The following is a 23279-nucleotide window of genomic DNA, read 5'->3' as shown; positions in this document are numbered from 1 at the left end:
ACAACGTTGGTTGTCCGTCCTTTGTCCTGTCTGTTCATTTTACTTGTGCTCGCGTCCGTACTTGCTGTAACACCCCACACGTTCACCATGCACCGACTGGCCCAGCAAAGCACACTGCTAGGCAACTAAGGAAAACGCCCTCGCGCGCACAGTCGGACGAACCGACAGGGCGAAAACGCTGGGCCACGAAGCGCTCGCCAGAATGGGACGCCCTAGTCGGCCTGAATGGTTTCTACGGGGTGAGCCAGCTAAGCACGCGAAGCGGTTGGTTTATCCCGAAGAGCGCAGATCCACCCGTCGACGTATACGCGCGTGGTCCCCACTCGCGTACTGCAGCTAAGTAAGCTGCGAGCGCAGCCGCCTACTCGGAAAGACGTGTCGCTCGCCGCGTTGCGGAACGTTTATAAGTGGTCGGTCACTGTCGCACGGTCCCCCCCCGTTAAACGCAGCGGGAACGGCGGGCGCCTCGTACGAGCCAGCGCACGCGCCGAGACGCAAACGTCGCTCGCGTCAGACACACAGAAAAAGCACGATCATCACAAAAGGACGGCGACGCGAGCACAGTTGCTGAAGGTCCTTAAAGACGCCCGCGGTCGCGTGTATGCCGTCGGTGACAGTGAATTAGGAAACGGCCGCTGTTTTGACGAACCAGAAACATATGCCAGAAGCCCGGAGGCAGGGAAAAAGAAAAAGCGAGGGGCGGGAGGGAGATGAAGAGAGAGGACGCCGTTCTTTCTTTTCGTTCTTTTCTCCCCCCCTTTCCCTTTGCCTTTTAAACGCGAAAAGACGCACTCCCCGCGGCGTCTCACGCCAGACAGCGACGTCGTCAACGCAGGCGTGTCCATATACCGCCGGCGCGGCACTAGGCGCCCGTTAGTCCATTTTACTTTTTGGCGTATTGTCTTACTGTTTTGTTTTCCGAGCAACTTTTGCGTGCTGCTCTCTGTGATGCCCCGGGCTCTTTACTCATTTTCTTTTTACCGCAATTGTGACGAGAGAGAGGAACGAAGAGCTTCCGCGGATTTGCGGCAGCGTTTCTTTGCACAGTCGCTTTCGATTACAGAACTTTCTATAAGCTGGCAACAAAAGCACGCGCTTCACTGGCGCTTAAATCCAAGCGTTATAAAGTCGCCCTTCATATCTGCCTCAACAAAAGTGTTCACCTTAAGTTCTTTTGTTTTTCCTTGCTTTATTTTCGTAAGCAGGCGGCACAGTCTTGCCGTGTACAATAAATATCTCTGTTATATACGCCAAGAGTGTCGCGTTCTCATTAAACGCTATTCTTAATTGTCGTGCTCTTTTTTAAAGCGCCGAAAGACAACCGAGACTAACGGGCCTTGTTCGTGAAGGAGCGAAAGCAAGCCGACACTGGCGCAGCGCTAGATTAAAAAAAGAAAAGAAAAATGTGAGTTAGTGAGCGAGAGAGTGAGTTCCGGAAGCGCGCAACACAGCAAGGCGCGCCTAACGTAACAGTTTAGCAGTGACCCCGGGAGATCGAGGAGCTAAAAACCATAAATAAAGAACGAAAATGGAAGGAGCCACCTACATATTCGTGCACAATAAACGAGAAATATTCACAGTGGCCACCATGAACAGCACCTATCAAGGTACAGTGAATGCTGTTCGCGTATAGTGAAGTAATTTTTAATTCTTGGCGACCTTCAGTCAAGATAGTGGAATACCCCATACAGAATAAATGCGAAGTGACGTACTGCATATACTGGTCATTGCACATTTGCCAATATTTCACATCACTCGCCGAGAAAAGGCTCGAAGATACTTTTGAAAACAGTAAAGGGATAAAAATGCTCACTGGCTTCTCGGTCTGCGCCGTCTACCAACATTATCAAGCTCGATTATTCGGGCTTAATCTTAGTTCTGCCACAGGCGCCACAGCGCCAATGTAAAACGGCAACCGATATTCCTTGCACCGAACGATGGTTTATTAAAGTTTTCGGGCCCGATCTGTCCAAGCCGCTAACGTGGACATGGTTGCCAGGAACGCAATTTCGGAGGTTTGCGGTTTCGCTAAACGTTTGATTACAATCGCATTTTCACCGTCAAAGTTGACTAAATATGAAGCTTTACACATCCTTGACTTCCGTTCTGCGGTGGCGAGAGCCTGATTTGGTGTGGTGCGGTGTGGTCTGGTGGAATACAGTGTAGCAAATTTGAGTGACGATGCGGTTTCATATTTGTGACCAATAAGTTTCATGAAAGCACGCAGACCGTGTGTCGGCGTGCAGCACTACATCCCAGTAACCGGACGTGGCGTATAGGTGCGAAATAGATTTACAACGTCACACACACGGCGTTCGCCCATTAATCGATGCAGACGTACCAATATAGAGCGCAAAATCTAACGTTAAAATACATAGCGAAACTGATGAGCTATACACGCTGAGCAGACTGTCCGACCTTATTCATTCAGCGCGGCTTTTCCTTCACGACTGCCCCGTGAAACGAGCGCCAGTTCAAATCATATTTAGCTGGTCCGCATATACGCAAACGCGTTACACCTTCATAAAACATTCGTAATGCATTGTGTAGCACAAAATGGTTGTCAGTTTCTTGTGGCCTATAATTACAATTACGCCACCAAACACACCGACACTCCAAGGACGCCGACGCTGAAGCGGATTGCTTAAGCTTGGATTGCAGGGCTAAGTGCTAGCCAACGCGTGTGTGTGGTTGCCACTGAACACGCACGTCCTGCTAAATTTGGAAACTTCATTCGAAATTAGCGTTTTGGCAGCTCAATGGCATGGCGCAAAATGGCGCAACAATGCGCAGCACTTCCATCACTGAGGATAGATACAATTATAAAGCCTACGGTGTTAAGTCACCTGTGGCATGACAACCGGACGCTACACGTCTTAAGATCGTATCTGGCACCATGTTAATATTCTGTTGGCATCGCAGGAATCTCAACGACACGCTTACAATCGCAGCCATCGTGACACATATTTTTCACCAGGCTCTCTCGTGCTACTTTGGTCCCCTTGCCGCCGAGTGGGGCTCTCCGAGAAACTCCTCCCGTGCTACAAAGGCCCTTACCATGTTCTACGTCAAGTGACCAATGTCACTTACGAGATCATCCCCGAGACCTCCGTCATGCCACCCGGTTCCACATCACCTGACGTCGTACACGTCTCTCGGCTTAAGCCGTACTATGCCCTTACCGGGACATATAGCACCGGGACGGTGCTTCTCCTGCCGGGGGTCGTGTTACGGTGGAAAAGAGGACAAAGTCGGGGACGGTAAAGACGACGAAGTGGCAACAGCCTCTCGGGGTTCTGTGCCGCTGTATATATACGCATCGTGTAAGTACATCGTGTAAATATTTTATACCCGTGACATTTTGGCTGTTGCCACTTCGTCGTCTTTACTGTCCCCGACTGTGTCCTCTTTTCCACCGTATATATATATATATATATTACATTCATTTATTTTGAACAGCTCGCACTTAGACCTCGCACGCGCTGCCCGCCGCTTATCGTTTCGTGGTATAACTTAACACTCAAGTGGCCTCGCACGCGAGACCGGCATGCGCTAATCGGCGATTTAGCGTCGATGAGCAGATAACAAGAGCGTGCCGCTCGCTTGCTGCATGTACGACCGAGATTTCCACTGAACAGAGGAAGTGGCGCATTGTAAAGCATTGCATGTTTGTGCGCATCTGTAAGTGTCACAACAAGCAAGAGTTTGCAACAGTTCCGCCAGTGTTACCTAATTCGCAGCAGATGTCGTGGATTTCTTTTTTTCTCACTGAAGCTCTATATAATAGTCGGTGGGTCATCCTCGATTTACTTGCGGTGCAAGGCGCAAACATGGAATGGTCCGCGTTGTCTCTTGTTTAACACAATGCTTGGCCTTGGCGCTGCAAGTACGTTCAAGCAGTTTTATTTTTTATTTTTCTCACGCGCGCCATCGGACCTCGTTCTCCTTAGGTTTCATGGTACACAGCATATATATATATATATATATATATATATATATATATATATATATATATATATATATATATATGCAATGCCGAACCTATATACTGCGAACACAAAGTGTTGAAGATATCTATTTTGCCACGAAGTATTTATGGTATATAGGCGGCGTCCACATCCACGGCCCAGCGACGGCTGCCTCTGATTAACAAAACAGATCTCAAACATCGTGCTTTTTTCCAGGCCGCAAGCACCGAAAGCGATTTCGGAGCCGAAAGAAGGTCTTGGCCGCCACGTTAGATTGTTCAGGTATTCAGGGAAACAGAAGCGGGGCACGCAGCAAATGGACTTTGAACCGCTGCAGCATCCGAGATGAGCCCGTTTTGAATGAGCCACGCAATAGAGTGCCACAATAGTGGATCCATAATTGCTGAAAGCCGGGCGTCTCAACACGAACTCAAGTAGCGCGCACCCGCCGTGGTTGCTCACGGTGGCTGCTAATGGCTGAGTGGCACTGCCAAATCATCATCATCATCAGCAGCAGCAGCAGCAGCCTGGTTACGCCCCACTGCAGGGCAAAGGCATCTCCCACACTTCTCCAACGACCCCGGTCATGTACCAATTGTGGCCGTGTCGTCTTTGCAAACTTCTTAATCTCGTCTGCCAAATATAGCAGCGCAACGCCGGCCACGTGCTTAACCGCGCGGGGTTGCGCGGGATCAAACCCTAGCCGGGGCGGCCGCATTTACACGCATAGGGGGCGAAATGCAAAAACGACCGTATACCGTGCATCACTAGGGTGCGCGTTAAAGAAGCCCAGGTGGTCAAAATTAATCCGGAGTCCCCTCACTGCGGCGTGCCTCATGATTAGATCGTGGTTATGGCACGTAAAACCCCAAAATTACAAATAAGATAAATAAAGAAATGGTAGTGTTTCCACGCATGCCTTTCAGTGGCATGCATTGTGTGTGTGTGTGTGTGTGTAAACTAGAAGAAAGGAGGTTAATTGAGGTGCCCGATTTGTATTAATCACATCATAAGAAGCCAACAAACAAAGACACCAAGGACAACACAGAGGAAATTACTTGTACTTACCAATTGAAATAAAGAAATTGTAAATTAATGCACCCATTAATGGAACTCATAAATTTACAATTTCTTTATTTCAATTGGTAGGTACAAATAATTTCCCCTCTGTTGTCCTTGGTGTCATTGTTGGCTTCTTATGATATATATATTAACTTGCTCAACTTTCAGTCGGAGTTTGGATGCTTACCTTACCTCTCGTAGCCGCGGCAGCGTCCATTTTCCAGACTGATTCCGAAGCCACTTCGAAGCCTGCTCCGAAAAGCGTCGTTATCCTTCTCAGTCCCCGCTGCCTTAGCAGAGTCACTGGCGTCAGCGTGCATAGTTCGTTGTAAAAACGAAGTATATTTTTGCAAATTGCAAAGAGCCGCATTTATAGGTTCTACTTGTTCCACTGTGCGCGAGTTGGCGCTCCCGGTCCAGCCAAAGTGACACCGGTCGAATTCAAAAAGCGCGCGTCTTCCACCGCGCGGTGAGTAATCCCTTATTTCTTAGTTAACAGACTGCCTCGCAGCAACGCTTTTTATGTAGCCTTTTCACAAATCAGTAGGTCAGACACGTATAACTTAAATGCTGAAGCTTGGCTGCAATTAGCAGCTCAGGAGACGTTAACTTTGATGTCCCCGATCGGTATCTGTGGTCATAATATAGTTTACAACGAAATAATGGACTGACGAAGATGCTTACTGCAGGAAAGGGATGTCGATCAGTTGGATCCGAAAGAATGGGCAAACTTCTGTCGACAATGCGAACGGCTGCGACAATGCCGAGATTGAGAGCGAAAACCGTGGTGACGTCGCCGAGATCGACACACAAGACCGGCAGCAAGTACGCGTCGAAAGTGGAGCCTACGTATTTTTGTTTACAATGTTTTCTATAGGAAATTAGTTTGTAGGAGCTCGGCTGGTCGACGTTACAAACTTTCGAGCTGAGAATGAGCTTCATCTTTGTTCCTATTCGGTTTTCAAGCTTCATCAGTGATGATAAATTCTACTGCCCATTGATGACATCACATGCAACACGTGTTCCTAGACTACGTGAAGCTTGAATCGCATAGAAAATGTGGAAATACTGATTGCGATGGCAAATCGGTGAAGTGCCTGAAGGGCTCGAGTGTTTCTTTGTTTGCAGAACCGCAACTGCTTTGGTGAGTTTCATATACCCGCCGAGTCCCACAGGACCGGACAAGCATATTTGAGCACATTGCTACATTGCTTGTACGTAGTTTTTATTTTGCGGTCTTGTTGTACGCTTAGCTGTCAAATAAACAAGTTTAAAGCAAATCGTTCGGAAAGTTTAAACTTGGAACGGAAGAGATCAAGTGACTCACTTTAGGTTAGTCCAAGCCAAGCGGAATGAATGTACGACATCTGAATTATACGTAGGGTACACTTATATCTTATACAACGCCTGGGGCAGTGTTGCTGCCTTTTCAGTCTTTATAATCGGGAACCATCCATGAGCCGTCAAAACAAATTGTTCGAACATAAGGCGACCGTTTCACGTTAAATACTCGATTCCAAAACATCGAATTGGCGTTCATCCGAACACAGAAGAGTAAACGCGACTTCGTGCAAATAGTGCATTGTCCGTGAGGGATTCTCTTGGCGTCTTGTTTGTTTGCGACGCTCGCTCGTTTGAGCACCAACGCGACGGACACGACGACGTGTAGAAAGCTTAACGCCGTTCGACATTCCGCCAGCTCTTGCTATAGCGATGAAATAACGCCACGCACAGTTCTGCACTCTTCGCCTCGCCTCTCTCGATTCGGCGAGAGGCGGTAACGTTCGGTGGGACTTGACAATTAAAGTGTTCAGTAATGATTCTTTATTTTCCATCTGTTTATCGTACGTGCATCAGTACACGTACAACACATTCACCTTAACAACATTATCGAGCATTGATTTTACCTGCGCCGATCGAGGTCTTGACCAACTAGCCAGTAAGAATTTTTTTTTTTCCTCTGCATGGTGGAACTCTCCATACGACCATGTTCGATTACTGACAATGTCAGAGGAGCACAACCTAGTGAGCCTCGTGTGAGTCACTGGAAAACCCAGCACAGCCATAGACAAATCGAAACAACCACCACCGTTTCAACAGCCGCGCACAAAATGGAACAGATGCGACCAAACGGAGGACTAAGTCCATATTATTCCGCAGGCATCTGGCGGCAACAGCTTCCTCGGACAAACTAGAACGCATCCGAAAACCTCGGCATCGGGTTAAATAAAACAGCTGCAAGTGGTTGACGACAGGCTGGACTCCAAATGCCACTGTGTCGTAAGCTGGGCGAATCCGCGGTTACCACGATCGCGGTTGCCACATACCGTGCTGGAAGCGGTTGGTGCCGATAACTGCCCTTTAGCTGCGACCCACATGCAGCCCGACTAAGTCTCACGCGTGCGACGAGTCTCTTGGCTGCACCGACCGAATTCAAGGGCTCACCGGGGTGTTTTCCGGGTACACGCGCGACGCAGCCAAGCCAGCTCCGGACGGGAGACAGGGGCGTGGGCCGGGGAGCAGAGCCCCGAAGCGGCCGCTCTTTGCACAAGCGCGCTTTCGCCGTTGGCCAAGGCCGTCTCGGCGCCGATAAAGCCCGGCGGCGCGGCGGCGCTCGCCCCGAGGTCGGCTCGCTCGTAAAATAGGCGGGGGGAGCCGCCGCCCGGTAGCAGCAGCAGCGGCGGCACCCTCCACCCCCGCGACATTGTTGCGAGTGCCGGCTCCCCTTATCTGGGAGCCAGGCCGTTGCACAAGAGCAGCGCGCGGCGCCGACGGCTGGCGCAAATCGGAGCATCCCCTCCGCCCCACCCCGTCCAGCGGACACGCGCAACTGCTGGCTGCCTGTTGGAGAATGAACTGAAATGGAATAAACAACGGGGCAGGGTTTCGCAGGCAACAGACGGGCCCGCCGTTGCACACGCGTGACGCCTGTACGGCTTCTCAGCACCGCGCACGTCCCTCGCGTCTCCGCGGCTTGATAGGTACGCGCACTTGAAGTGTCTGCTTGCGTGAGTTGGTACACGGCACGCAAGCAGGCATGCCAGACGCCGGCGCGACGACTGCGCGCACAACCGAGGAAGAAGCCCTTTCGCACGCGGAGGGAGGTGGGTCCAGAAGACCCATGCAAGAGTTGGCTTTGCCAAGGGTCGTTGAACATGCTGCCGACGCATGAATGAGTGCCGTCGTCACGGCCTCGGTGACCACGATCGCGCAACAGCATGGCACCAGACGGGCATGTTCGGCCGGCGGAATGAGGCAAACGCCCACGCAGGTGGCGCCGCCGCTCGGCAGAGCACGCAAGCTAAGCGAGCGGCGGCGGCGACGACGCCCGACGAGCCATGCAAACAGAGAGGAGGGGAGGGGGTGCACTCAGACTGGGGGAGGAGGATTGGGTGGGGGAGAGTCGCCGCCACGCGAAGGAGGGAGGAAAAGACTGGGCTCGCGGCGGCCGTGTACAATCTGGCGGCGGCCTAGGGTACTCACGCTTGACGCGGATGCTGTCCAGGTGGAAGAGCTGGCTGGCCTTGTTCCAGTCGGACTGCTTGGCGAGCAGGACGGGGTCGTCCGGCGTGTCCATCCCCGCTGCCGCTGCGCCGTCACTGCGGGCCACCACCATGGATACAACGGGGCACCATTCAGCCCGGGCCAACAACACTTGGGGCACACACCACACGCACACACACTCGCGCGCGGAGAGCACCACCGCTGCAGCACACAAGCACACACGGCGCCGAGACAGAAGAGGCGCAGCTCGTTGCCCAGTGAGTAGTAGCGTAGTAATCCAAAAGACGGTTCACCGAAGGGCACAGCAGCGCGCTCGTTTTCACGGAACCATCCCCATCGTGGACGCCTCAATCCACCGCCGCCAGCGCTGTCCTTTCGGAGGAAACCAACATAAAGTTTCGCCACTCGCAAAAAGCTCCCCTCCTCGCGCCGCGTCTCCCCTCGTTTGCTGCTCTTCCTTCCCCTCTTCCCTCCCTCTCCCCGTCGGCGCTGGCTCTTTTCTGCGCTTGACGCCGGCGAAGGAAAGCGCGCGCCGCCGCCGCCGCCGCCGAGGGAGAACGCACAGGCCACAGGCGCGCACAGCAACAGCGGCGGCCCCTGGCGTCGTCTGCGATAGCGACGCCCCATTGGTCGCCACAGCGCCGGGCCGACCAATTGCGGCGCAGCAGACACGGCGACCCAGCCGACGACTGCGGCTGGCGTCGGGCCTGGCGAGGCGAGCGACCGCTGTCGGACCAGCGGGAACTCGGGGTCGTACGCGACAGGAATCGGCGGAAACGTAACTATTAGGGCATCCATTCCCCCACAAACAGAAAAAAAAAGAAAAAAATGCCCTCATCTGCCTGCTACTGTTCGCTGGCGTCTATACTCGTCCGCGCCGTCGCGGAAAAAACCTCTCACCAGGCCAGCCACGCACGGCGGCACGAGCAAAACAACAACAAAGCGGTCTTCGCCGCACAACACGGTCCGCGCTCGTCGAAGGCGCTCCGCTGTCGGCGCCCATCCAGCTCGCCCCGCACGACCTAGAAACAGCAGCGGTCGCCTAGCCGCGCCGCGAGTTTTTGAATGAACGCTCGAGCGCTGCAGCGGATGCAGAGAAGTGTCGGGCCGCGCCTACGCTCGTGTAAGTACGTACGCGCGCACGCACGCTTCCTCCAAGGACGGCGGCGCGTCCCCCCCCCCCCCCACCGCGACCACCACTCCAAGACGGCAGGCAGGAAGCCCGCTGCGGCGAGAGCGCAGCATCCGCCATCTGACAAGTGACAGATAAAGAAAAGCGGCCAGCAACGCTTGGTCCCCGCTAACCCCGCTTTGCCAGCTGTGAATGAAGTCGGCGACAGGCAGCCTTCACCCCCTTTCCCCTTTTTTTACGTCGGACCCGGTTGAACGAACGCGCACCCCGCCTCGAGACAGCTGCCGACGCGCACTCGATCGGGCCGTGCTGTACTTGCTTCACTCACTTCTCTTTCGCCGATGCTATGCCCGTATAGGAAAGGAGAGGCGATTACACAGGCGTGTTTTGAACATCCTGCAACGGGAAATACAGAAGTGCCGCAGGCAAGCGAGCGGAATATTCAGGGGCCTATCGACTAAACTGTTCAGCTATAGGACCGAAACTTGAAAGCCACGACCCAACTGTGTACTCGGCAAAAGAAGCGCACCGCAAATCCGTAAAGTCAATCTCTTCCGCTTTGGAGGCATAGAGGCAACGTACAATTTTGGCGGATATGTGGAAAATTGTTACGTTCAATTGAACGTCTAGCGGTCGCCGTAAATTCGACGTCATCTATCCGCTTGCGCGCGCCAACGTCGTCGTGGGACCACGCAGGTACGCTCGAAAATCTCGCGCGGACGACGTCGACAAAAGGACCTCCCGTGGCCTAGATATTGCGCGCTGTCAAATATATAGTTACTTCAGGCGGATCAGAAGACGTGCTCGCCAGCGACACGTACTTCGTCTTCTATATATAGTGTACTCGTCAAAATTACGAAAGTCAGCACGGCTATCACACTTGGCGGTCGAGTGCTATAACCCGTGCCAGAGCGGGGCACCAATGAGACCCAGTTGACAAACACGAAGGCGACGCTATATATAGACACACTTAAGCGTTCACGCAACCTATATAGCCGCAAAACTCCGAAAGCTTCGCAAAATACGCGCGCGTTTCCCGTCGGCGATTATGCACAGAACGTCCCCCCCCCCCCCCCAATAATTTGGTTTTCTTTCTTTTATTTTTTCTACCCGAAACTCCATATTTTCTGCGAATTAAAACACTTCTTGCAGAAGTGTTTGAAGAAGAACTGAAGAACGATAACGTCAACATCACCGTCATCTCGAGAATAATAAATCTAACCACTTATTCAACATAAAATTGAAGCTGTATAGGAAAAGCACGCGTTTATGAAAATCCATGTTTATTACAGAAGGCCGATACTATATGTCATCGACAAGGAGGCCAGAATAACAGAATCAAATCGACAAGAAAGGAACGGCGACCAGAGAGATCTCGCGAAATGTGCGCAAGGTTGAAGGACGGCAGGGTGAAAAAGCCTGCAGATATCCCACGCCCTCTGGGAATCGATGCCATGCGAAGCAGTGTGCGGGGAGACTACCAAGTTAACGAAACTCGACCGTGAGGACACCAAGACGTAGGCGACTGTTTCAAGACCTACATGACACGCATGTAACGATATTCATGTCATGACCTATCATTTATGTTCGTCATACACTTTTGTCATACTATGCCAATCTTAGTGCATACCAAGTTACCGAAACGACCATGCATGAGAGCAGCAAGACGTAGGCCGGCGGCTAGATGGATATACTGTCAAAGTGGGAAATGTTCGCCAAGAAATGCTTCGCATTTCAGAAGTTCAAGAATCGGACATCCGACAATATTTTGTGCACATGGGCGGCGTTAAAACGCAACAGGCTCAGCACAACTTGAACGTCATACGCTCGCATTGCAAGAAACGCTCCTGTTCTCGCCCAAGTTTCTTAGAACCTCCTCCAAGCGCGAAGTCCACCACCGCGTTGGCGCTTGAACCCTACGAAGAGGCCAGCTTGCGGATGTTTTACGTCTGATATAGCTAGTCCTGCATGAACATTCGAAGAAAGCACGGTGACAGTATATACGGCGGTTATAGAGACGGCTTAATAGCACGGAGTAGCGGGGACAGGTCACATGGTCCGCTTTAAAAAATTGAAAGCACGTAAATCACCGCGGCGGACGAGCGCAGTATATCGAAGTGAAGGGTCGCAGTATATACTCCTCCATTGACGTTAAAGTACGCGTATACCGGAGCCAATAGCAGAGGTCTCTTTGTGGAGGTTGTGCTCACGTTATAACCAAACCTCACAACGGAAAAGTCATTTCCGCCGACGACAACGAGAAAGGACACTAAACCAGGGAATAAGGACGGTAAAATAATAATATTAAAAAAAAGTGATTAAGGCAAATTCGTGTGCACACAAGTGAATGTACATGTGTTGATATGGGCGTTCCAACTAACAGTTACCGCGAGCCACTTCGTATAGGTTCTGAGGAGAGTGCCTCGACATGAACTATATACTTCTTTTTTGTCGTCAAATTCGGCCTTTCCGAACCTCACATAGCAAATAGGAAAAGAAAAGAAAAAAGAAACGTAGATATACGGGAAAATGACGACGGCCTGTACAGGCAGTCCTTACGTACAGCACAAGCGGAATTTTAAAGTATACAACGACTCAAGCAAAGCAAGCAGAACACGTGTCGATACCGAACCTCTGCACGCAACTTCGTCGAGGGGAACGCGCGACCGTACAACGTCAAGTGCTTAAAAAAAAAAAAAAAAAAAACTTCATCTATCGAGGCTCTTCTTGTAGTATAAACTGTATACTTGCGAGCAGCTTCCAAGAGGAACACCTGTGCTGCATGGACACGCAATTGCAACGATAATATCGAGTCACCGATCTCTACTCGTCGCCGATGTACGGACGAAAAATAAAGCGGATTCCTGCTGCAAATCGTGCAAAGTTGCTTCGCTTCCTGCCCCATACGCCTACGCGCTCGAATGCGATAAAACAAATGGAGGGAAAACCTATATATCAAATGGATAATGCGAAGACCAAAGTGTACATACGATATACAGGGACACGGCGTTGGCGATGTACGGTGACATGTTTGTCAATTTATAGGAAATCGATGCGTATGAAGATTAGGTAGCACGTGTGAAACCGAACGTATAACATCAGAATGAAGGATGTCCAGAGAGAAAAGTGTGGCGCGTTCGCGTTTACAAACAACCGACGGCCTGCTCGTTCCTCGTTCGACCTTTCGTCTCTCTCACTTCGAGGAGGTTATATATTTATGGCGCACGTCAGTCTGAGCGTACGCGGCGTTGGCGAAACGTCGATGGATCTAAGTGGTGGCCAAAGGTCGAACAAAACGCTGCTTGCGTCGCTCGCGCCGGGGACAGCGCGCGGACGTGTTTACGGACAGTCGATATATATATATATATATATATATATATATATATATATATATATATATATATATATATATATATATATTATGTGCATATATAGCGGCACACACGCACACGCAGCGACAGAAGGCGCACGAGTGACGTAAAGTCCCTTGACCATAGAGTTTCCTACAAAATTACTAGAGGGAACTCTGGCGCTAGTGTCTACGTGAGCTACAATGGGAGCGGTTGTCCCAGCATGGGAATTATGGGAAGTACATGGATTTGCCTAAACTTCGTCCTTTTTGGCTTCAAACGGCTTTGTGACTTAGTAAACTCGTCATTTTCAACAGTTTATTGCGTAATAAATAATTAAATAAACAGCATTAAAATTGCCCGGCGGCAGGATTCGAACACAGGGACTCTAGTACAGAAGCCTGATATTGAAACCATTAAGCCACGGATGCATGTATCGACAAGCGAATGAAACGCACTTATGAATTTATCGCGGGCATGCCAGTGCTTTGAGACGCTTGGTGCGTTTCGATCTGGGCACATAAACAAGCTCAATCATTGCAATTAATAGCAATTGTACGCGTTCCCCGGCGTCTTCTACACTTCGAAGAATATAGATTACGCTGAAATATACGACAATAAGATTTATATAGCGTAATATACAAAGCCACAAGAACGTCTGAATCCACAAGCACGAAGATCAGACAAATCCATGTACTTCCCATCATTCCCATGGTAGGACAACGACTGCAGCGCCAGAGTTCCCTCTAGTAATTTTGTAGGAAACTCTATGCCCTTGACGGCGCTGTCAACGCCGCATGTCTGGCGCTGTTCAAGATGCAGCGCGTGGCCTCTGAGATCTGGCAGCGCACGGTGACGGGGATCTCGGATGCCATGCTCCTGAGCGAACTCTGGCAATATTGAATGAATAGAATTTATTGATAGGAAAGACAGAGAGGTCGATGGCAATACAGTCTACGAGAACTGCATGTATGGCAGTTCATCCTGCATGGGAACGATCGTGCATGGCTCTGCTTAAAGCTTCGTCCCTCTGGCGTCAAAGGGCCTTGCGACGTTGCAAACTGATCACTTGATATATATATATATATATATATATTGCGTTATGAATACAACACTTTGCAGTGAGCACGCATATGGGCGCTGGTTCCCTCATGCGTTTGGAAAAATATGATTGCTTGGAAATTTAGAAAGGTAAAGCGTAATATGTAACGCCGCAAGGTCCTTTGAAGTCACAAGCACGGAGATTAGAGGAATTCATGTGCTGTACCCGTAATTACCATGCTACATAAGCTGAGCGATCCCCAGCGCCAGAATTCCCTTAGTATAACCTTTGCGGGAAACTATTAGCCCGCCAAGTGCACATCCCTTCACCCGCAGTATTTCAGACGTTGGAGAGGGGACACGCAAACGCGGCTGCGAAGTCGCAAGCAACACCTCACTGTACATATGATATGTAAATCTCTTTCTATGCTCAGTCTCCACCCTCACCGCCGAGTGCCGTTGACGTGTCAGCGCATATATAGCTATAAGTAGGGTACAGCTTAAGAAGGCAGGAGAGGCCACCCCCCAGATGGCCGAAGCGCGGCAGCCGATTGCCTCCGCGACCAATGAAATAGTCCCGCTGATACGACTCGGCCCACGCTTCGAAGCGCGGGCCGCCATGTTCTCCGTCGGCGGGGTCACCCCGGCCACCCGGCACACGACGCGTCTATTGTGGAGGCGCATGAGCATGCGCCTTTTGAGGGGCAACTGCCGCTGCCTTCTAAAGCTGTGCCCGACTACGGACAGTTAACAGCGCGTTCAGCAGCGAATTCCTTACTTTCCATTCCTTCGTTACACGTAAAAGAAAATAAATAAATAAAAGACTCATTACTACTACTGGATAGAGCTACTATTACAACGACGACAGGTTCGCCCAGTACACCCGTCCGGATATACCCCAAACTCGCTTTCAATGCCGATCTTCAATATATAGTATACGCGCATCGTTTACTCACAAATTCGCGAGAACCGTCATCGTGCGTGCGGTGCGGGCCGCAAGGACATCGCGTTACCTCGTCACTACATCGAAACGCTCCCCCTGCGGCCTTCTCTGCTGATCGGAGAACGAGGGCGTACACACATCGGGTATATCCCCCTCCCCAGGGCAGTTCTCCTTCCAACCGTAACGTAGCGTAACGTAACCGTATACGAGGCGAAGCCACACTCCACGGACGAGAGGGCAGAGGCTTCAACCACACAGACGTGACCTGGCATATCGTTCGCGGTCAATTGGAAGGAAACAGCTCCGAGCGAACCACGCTCACAGCTCGGCCACGCGGCTCGTTCGCACACTCACGAACCAAAGCAGCGGCTCCAAGTGCGTTGCGTCCCGCTATATATGCCCCGATATGCGGAAATTTCGTCGACGCATACTTCGCATATATGCACACAAACTCTCATCCTAAATGAAGACCACATACTTATTGGCCGTGCAGCTGCAGTTGAAGAAACGGGAATATATGGGACGAGGGTCTCAGTGATCATGACGATTTGTAATGGCATCTTCTTTAAAACGGGGGCGGCGAAAACTGGTCGCCTATAGCCTGCTTGAGCGAATCAAGTTTCACACCTATTGCAGTTTAGCATTTTGCCCATCCCTACTCTATATTCTTTTTTATCTGCATTAAATCCTCTATCTCCATATTTTACAGTTACCTATGTCTGTACAACGACTCTGGCTTCATCGTTATCTCCCCTCCTTTATTTTTATTTTTTTGTTCCCTCCAGCAATACTCTAAACCTCTCGCTTATTTCGACCGCTGGTCAGTCTCATCAGCTTCGAACCCCAGCGCTTCTGGAAGGTGGGCGTTGCCCACGGTCTTGGCTGGCCGAATATCTCGGCTTTCCGTTACAATGTGCGAGTAGTCTTCTGCTACAGCAGACACATGCCTATTGCCGTTACAGAAATTTACTACTGTATGTTTTCTTTTGTTTCGTTTTTGTCCTCAGGCAACCAGTATATGCCGCTTACAGTCAACATGCATCTACAGCAAACCCACTCGGCGATCCCCCCCCCCTTCCCCCCTCCTCCAACCGTTCGCTACGGTGAAAAGGCAGTCCAATAGTGCCAACCGACCGCAGCCCTATTTTTACGTGCCACGGGCGATGCGAAACGGGCACCTGACCATGGCCTGCCGCAACGTTGCACGGTTATTCTATTCGGCGAAGAGACGGGTTACACACAGAAGCTGTCGATCGGACACACTTCGCCACTGGTGCGCCGCCCCGTTCGGGGCGTTGAAAAGTGGGCCTTTCCAAACAGAAGATGAGGAGACAGGCTGCAGACTTGCGTAGGCGCCTCGCTACACAGCGAACTCGCGCCGCGAGCGGCCTCGTCGGCGCTCCAGCCCATGCGCGGTGGGCGACCGTAGCCGGCCCGACGACCCCCGCCTGTCCGTCCGTCCATCATCCGTGCGTGAATGAGCAAGCAACAGCAACAGCCGACAGGCAACGTATGCGCCTAAAAAAAGACACCACGCGCCGCAGCGGCGGCGGCAGAGCACAGCGGCGCTTCACAAAGGCACCGACAAAGAGGGCCCCTGCCGTCACTCAGGGGCGCCCACGCAGACCCCGAACCCCACGTGGCCTAGAGCGCGGCGCTGTGCAAGCCGTGTGGAAAAGTATCGGGCTTGCGACGACGGGTCACCATGAAAGAAGGAAAAAAAAAACACACAAAGGCAGAATTAAGAACGCTGGACTTAGCCATACGGATATCCGTATATAGTCATAGCTAGACGAGAGTTTTCGCTCGCCTTCTAACTTGGGGTTCTAGCTGCTTCTCATTTAATAAAATAGACAAAGAAGCCCCGCCTGTCCTGCCATTCGGATGTAACCATATCATGGGCCGTTTAACGGCAGTAACTGATAAAATTAGTGCGCTAATGGCTTTGCTGTCTGAGATCAGAAGAATGTACTAAATGTGTCAGATTTTCATTAGTGCCACAGTGCTAACCTCCCTTAACTGGCGCAATATATCCAAATCAGGACACTATTTATTGCAATTTGCTCTCTCTTTTGTTGACCTCATGTGATGGGGTGGACTCGCATTCACCACTCTTCAACGACCACTCTAAGCCACAAGGACTCGCGGCTATAACAGGTGTAATGTACATTATCGCGCGCTCTTTTTTCAAATGACTGGATGTTCGAGCTTATCACTCCAGCTGCCTTCCTCTCGTTTTACAATTTAGTGCTCGGCCCCGCGCACACGTGACCGCTCATTGCATCGGGCCCTCCGCGGGCTCCTTCGCGCCGCCGTTCAAATGCTCGCGGTGCGCGCCGGGTAGCAGTGAAAAAAAAAAAAATCAGAGCATCCATTCGGTGGCGCCATCAAGCGGCGCCAACGTCAAAGCAACGTCACGCGCGCGTCACGGAAGACGCCATTGGCCGCGCTCCTGTTGCTACGGGACGCGGCGGCCCGGGCGCGGCCTATCACTGCCGTCGAAGCGGCAGCGCGGGCCAATAAGCGCCAGTCGCCAAGATTCACAGACCCCTCCACTTCTTCACGTCGAGAGGAGCCTCGGCGGCCCAACAACAGCGGCTCCCACAAACGTGGTCGTCGTCTGCTGCCGCCGGCGCGCACGACCTACCTACTGCAAATCGGCCCTTACCAACAGGCACTCGTACGTGCATTATGGCCGGCTACTGCCACATCACCCCTCCAGGGGCCTTCTACAAGACGCAATTGCGTAAGACGCGCGTGAACACGACTTGGAGTAAAAAAAAAAAGGGGGGGGGGGGGGAGGGGAGGTGAATCTCGGCTCTCGAGCCAGTTGCCACCCGGACACAACAGGCGGCAGCGGGTCACTCCCCTCTCACCCATCTCATTCCCCCCCTCGCCCCTCCACATTCCCGATATTGAGCCTGCGTCCGCTCTTGCTCTGCTCGCGCGTCTCCGGTGAAACGATACCACTCATTCCGAGGGAAAAAGAACATTTTTCCACAAGGACGCCCCACCGTGAACTTCGGTTCTTGCGAAACGCGCGGACCTCGTTAGCGCTCGCACACGCGTTTTCTCGGCAAGACGCGCTGGCCGCCACTGCGAGGCGAACAGCCTTGACACGGGTCACCAAACACTGACCACGCGCTGGTCATGACCCTGCCTGCCAACCCATGTGGGCATTTTCCAGCCGACTTTCCAGACGTCAACACAGATGGAAGCGGAGATAGGGGTGCGCTTCGCCAGATTACGAAAAAGAAACGTGCGCGCGTACTCTCCGTTCCCCCCCCCCCCCTTTTCATTCTTTTATTATTTTCTTTCTTGCGTGCAGTGTGAAGTCTTGTGTGAAGTCGTGCAGTGTGCAGTCTTGTTCGCAATATCTGGCACAACCGTCACGTCAAATAACGAATTCGCAGCATGCATAGTTTACACTGGAGAACCCAAGCTAGGATAATTCGTAATTACGGTAAATTCATACAAATCTCAATATGTCTGTTAGCGCGCTAAGTTTCTAACACATTCAATGTTGCTCAATAAAAAACCACGCGTTTCCGGACAAAGCGCTACTCGCTAATATTATATGTTGTCTCTGGCTGAGCTCACCTTACCACTTCACCGTGACACATCGCCCAGCACGTTTGTCAGATTAAAAGAAAGTAATCACGAGACGACAAAGGCTACGCAGAGACAGTACACTGGAAGCGTAGTAGTACAGTCTGCAGGTATTAACGACGTCTCATCAGCGGGCACAAAGACAGACCTTCTTGCGCGTGGTATAAGCGCAACAAGGCGCCCTGCGGGTGAGAGACACTAATCGATCTTATAGTATACTTGACCTTGAATTAACTGTTCATAAACAAGCTCATTCTGACCCTGTAGCATTTAGAATTTACAACTTGAGAACGTGACACTTTTGTTGCTCATCGTAATAGAGAGCGGCATTGCTGGCAACTGACACAGATATGCCATCGCAGTGTTTCTGAATAAGTTACCGTTTCTTTTTTTCCTATAGCCCATATGATGTCGACTGTCTGAACGTTTCAGCAAAATTGGCGAATATGTACTTACAGTTATGTATGCAAACTAAATGGAGCGACAACAAGACACGAATAGAGAGAAGCTCCATTCGGGTCTTGTTTGCTATAATGGGTTCGCATTCAGCATTACACACTTTGATGATAGGAGAAGTTTTCCAGCGTTGCCACCGCGATATCCATGTGAAATCCGTTCACACCTCGAATGTTTCCTGCATACCCGCGCACCATGCACTGGAAGTCACAACTTGGATCGCTCAATGTGATCGACGAAAGTTTACGAGCTTGCAAGTTGATGAACTGCTAAGTTCGACTTGTTGCGTTTCGCCTGCGACACGTGGTTTTGCCGGCGCGACGGCGGCGGGGCGGCGGACATTTTGGCCCGATCGTCGTCACCGCAACACTCATCGCCAGGTGTTTCCAGGCGCGTCTGCGGCGATGCGACCGCCTAGGGATTTCGTTCCAGTCATTGTGCCCGAAACAGGCGAGGCCAAAGCAGGGATCTCCTTCCAGTTATTGGGCCCGAAACAGGCGATGCCAAAGCAGGGATCTCGTTCCAGTCATTGTGCCCGAAACAGGCGATGCCAAAGCAGGGACCATCTTCTCGTTACAGTCATTGTGTCCGACCGGCAGCGCCACGACAGTGTGCTGCGCAGCGCCACGACAGTATGCTGCGCAGCGCCACGACAGTGTGCTGCGCAGCGCCACGACCAGGTGCTACGAGATCGTGCGCAGCGCCACGACATGGTGCTACGGCATCGCTACGACAGTGTGCGTCACCATTAGCCCATTGTACATTCACGTGCTCGTCTTTTGAGGGGTTCCTTCTTGCCCTCAACTGCGAGAGTATAAAAACAGCTGCCCCCGGACGCCAGTAGAGGGCTCCGATTTCTTCCGTTGAGTGAAGTGCTCTCCCGTCTCTCTACTTCGGTCAAACCTGACCGCCAACTCTTTGCGATGTTAAAATAAACAAGTTGTTTCGTTGTTACCTGTCGACTCATGCTTTGCCGGGACCTTCGGATGCTTGCAGTTGTACCCCAGGCCGCCAGGCCAACGCTACCCTTGGGGCTTGAGACCCAGGTACAACCACGGGCGTCAGCGCCGAGTTCCCATCCGATCGCTCCAGTGTCGCGATCCAAACATCTGGTTGGCAGCGGTGAGATCGCCTACGACTCCAAACATCTGGTTGCCAGCGGTGAGATCGCCTACGACTTCAAACAACTGTCTGCCAGCGGCGAGATCGCGACAACGGAGGCCAGCAGCGAAGAGATGCAGTTGACTGTATGCTGAGCAGCTCAACGACGATCCGGGAGCAGTGCAACGAGCCCTGTGTGACGACTGGTTGCCTGCAGCGGAACGACGGCGCGGAATTCCTGCCTGCGAGGTTTGGTGAGTGCGGGACTTTCTTCTACTGAGCTTTGCCAGGCTTTTTGTTAGTGTTAGAAACAGAGCTGGTAATTGTGGTTGTCGTTGCTGCCGGGTTAGTTTGCGGCAAGACAATAGTAAGCAGTAGAAAAAGCAGCATTCAGAGCAGCCATGGATTTGAAGTCGTTGCGCAAACCGAAATTGTTGGAGCTTGCAAGAGAGTTGGGTCTGGATGTCTCAGACAAACTCAGAAAACCAGAACTGATAAAGGCTATTCTTGAGTTAGAGGCTGAGGATGACGAGCTGTCGGAATGCCTTGAGACTATTGAAGAGAGGGAGACTGCAAAAAGAGAAGAGCGCGAACGTAAAGAACAGAAAGAGCGAGAGCAACAAGAGAAAAAAGAAGAGCGTGACCGTCAACACGCTTTGGAAATGAAGCGTCTCGAGATAGAGATGGAACGCGCTCGTAATGGAAGTCAGGCACACGGTGCAGGAGAACGCGTATTGTTCAAAATGACTGACCTGATGCGGCCGTTTAAGCTTGGAGAGGACATTGGTTTGTTCCTGGTTAACTTTGAGCGAACGTGCGAGAAGCAGGGGTTCTCTCGGGAAACGTGGCCACAGCGCTTGCTCACTTTGTTACCCGGCGAGGCGGCCGACGTAGTCGCTCGCTTGGATAGAGAGGAAGCAGAGGATTTCGACAAAGTAAAATCGAGTCTGCTAAAAAAGTACCGGCTGTCTGCGGAGGCGTTCCGTCGGAAGTTTCGGGAAAATGAGAAAGGCAGAAGTGAGTCATATACAGAGTTTGCGTATAGGCTTATGTCGAACATGCAGGAGTGGCTCAAAGAAGAGAAAGCGTTTGGTGACCACGATAAAGTTCTGCAGTGCTTCGGGCTAGAACAGTTTTATAGTCGGTTACCGGAGAACGTGCGATACTGGGTCTTGGATAGGCCAGACGTTTGTACGGTGGCTAAAGCCGCTGAGCTAGCCGAGGAGTTTGTGACGCGTCGGGCTCGCGGAGCTAAGGACGGTCAAAAGGGTGAATTTGGCTCCAAGTCTGAGAGGCCAAGGTTCACGCCCATGAGATTTAAGGGGGACACGCGTAGTGAGGATGCGAGTGAAAGCAATCCGACCAAACGTAAAGAGACGGCAGCCGAAGCCGAACGCAGAAAGCGGTTCGAGATGAGGCGAGCGGGCGTTTGTTATACGTGCCAGAAGCCGGGTCACTTTTCGGCGCAGTGTCCGGAAACAACACCAAAAGTTGTGTTTTTTTCAATAGGCAGCACTGACGAGAACATGAAGCTTCTTGAGCCTTACATGCGAGACCTCCTCGTAAACGGGAAAGAGTGCCGAGTGCTTCGCGATTCCGCAGCTACGATGGATGTAGTTCACCCGTCTTACGTAGAACCCCATATGTTCACGGGCGAGTGCGCGTGGATCAAGCAAGCCGTGGAAGCTCATAGCGTGTGTCTGCCAGTAGCAAAGGTGCTTATTGAAGGACCTTTCGGAGCGCTTGAGACAGAGGCGGCAGTGTCATCTATGCTGCCACCCCAGTACCCGTACCTATTTTCAAACAGGTCCGATCACCTCCTGCGCGAGAAGGGGCTTTTGTTTGGTGAAGCTAGTGTTCAGGCCTTAACCAGATCGAAGGTTCGGGAGCTCGCTGCAAAGGCGGTAGTTGCGGGGCCGACGTTATCAAACAACGAAAAAGGGTCAGAGGCGCAGCAAGCTGATATTCAGAGCACGCCCGAACTGAATAAAATTGAGTCTGTAGCGTTGAAGGCGCCAGATACTGGAGAGGAAAATCCCGACGCGGGAAAGTTAGAAGAGCTATCTACTGATTTGCTCATCGCGCCTACGTCAGACGGACTTGATAGGTTGCTAAAAGTCAGCCGGACGGCTTTGATAGCCGAGCAAAAAAAGGATGGCAGCCTGGAAAACGTGCGCTGCAATGTCAAAGAAGGTATCGCCAGGAAAACTGCGCGTTTTGTGGAAAGAGGTGGAGTCCTGTACCGGAAGTATCTAGACCGCCGAGGAGTGGAGTTCGATCAGCTGGTCGTGCCTCAATGCTATCGTCAGGATCTGTTGCGCTTGTCACATGGGGGTTCGTGGTCCGGACACCTAGGAGTTAAGAAAACTAAGGACCGTCTCTTGCAAGAGTACTATTGGCCAGGGTGTTTTCGGGACGCAGACCATTTCGTGAGGACATGTGACACTTGTCAGCGGGTGGGCAAACCAGGGGACAAATCGAGGGCGCCGTTGAAATTGGTACCTATCATTACGGAGCCTTTTAGACGGCTCGTTATTGATACAGTGGGACCTCTGCCGGTAACAGCCACGGGGTACAGACACATTTTGACTGTGATCTGCCCAGCGACAAAGTTCCCTGAAGCAGTGCCGCTTAAAGAACTCAGCTCAGTTGAGATAGTTAATGCACTACTGTCCATATTTGCGCGAGTTGGTTTTCCTGCAGAAATTCAATCAGATCAGGGCACAGTGTTTACTAGCGCTTTGACGACAACTTTTCTCGAAAGGTGTGGGGTAAAGCTGCTACACAGCTCAGTGTACCACCCACAGTCGAATTCCGTTGAGAAGCTCCACTCCGTCATGAAGCGCGTGTTGAGAGCCTTGTGTTTTGAACATCAAACTGACTGGGAGCTGTGTCTGCCTGGGGTGATGTTTGCTTTAAGGACCGCGCCGCATGCGGCTACGGGGTTTTCGCCAGCTGAACTGGTGTACGGTCGCTCGCTTCGATCTCCGCTTCGCATGCTTCGAGAATCATGGGAAGGTAGGGGCGACGACCCAGTCGTGGTGGAGTACGTGCTTAAGCTCCTCGAACGCTTAAGAAGGGCACAGGAGTTGTCAGGTGAAGCAATGACAAAG

General features: G+C 51.6%; 1 protein-coding gene across 5 annotated transcripts in view; it reads right to left on the bottom strand.

Moving 5' to 3' along the window:
* The window catches only part of mnb (minibrain), a 128176-nt gene that overhangs the window by 67627 nt on the left and 37270 nt on the right, over positions 1-23279 (bottom strand). For 2 of the 5 annotated variants that reach the window (XM_075692317.1, XM_075692318.1), the window contains exon 1: positions 7476-7839. The exons of 1 other annotated variant lie outside the window; for it this stretch is intronic. In XM_075692317.1, the coding sequence (XP_075548432.1) occupies positions 7476-7824 (349 nt within the window). In that variant the 5' untranslated portion in view covers positions 7825-7839. Of the gene's footprint in view, positions 1-7475; positions 7840-8513; positions 9082-23279 lie in introns of those variants that run through there. 2 more of the 5 variants (XM_075692320.1, XM_075692319.1) reach the window with 2 other exon arrangements.

Source organism: Dermacentor variabilis, chromosome 5, assembly GCF_050947875.1.
Source record: "Dermacentor variabilis isolate Ectoservices chromosome 5, ASM5094787v1, whole genome shotgun sequence".
Lineage (NCBI taxonomy): Eukaryota > Metazoa > Arthropoda > Arachnida > Ixodida > Ixodidae > Dermacentor > Dermacentor variabilis.
Note: the sequence above shows the minus strand (reverse complement) of the source record. Positions and strands in the feature narration are given on the sequence as shown.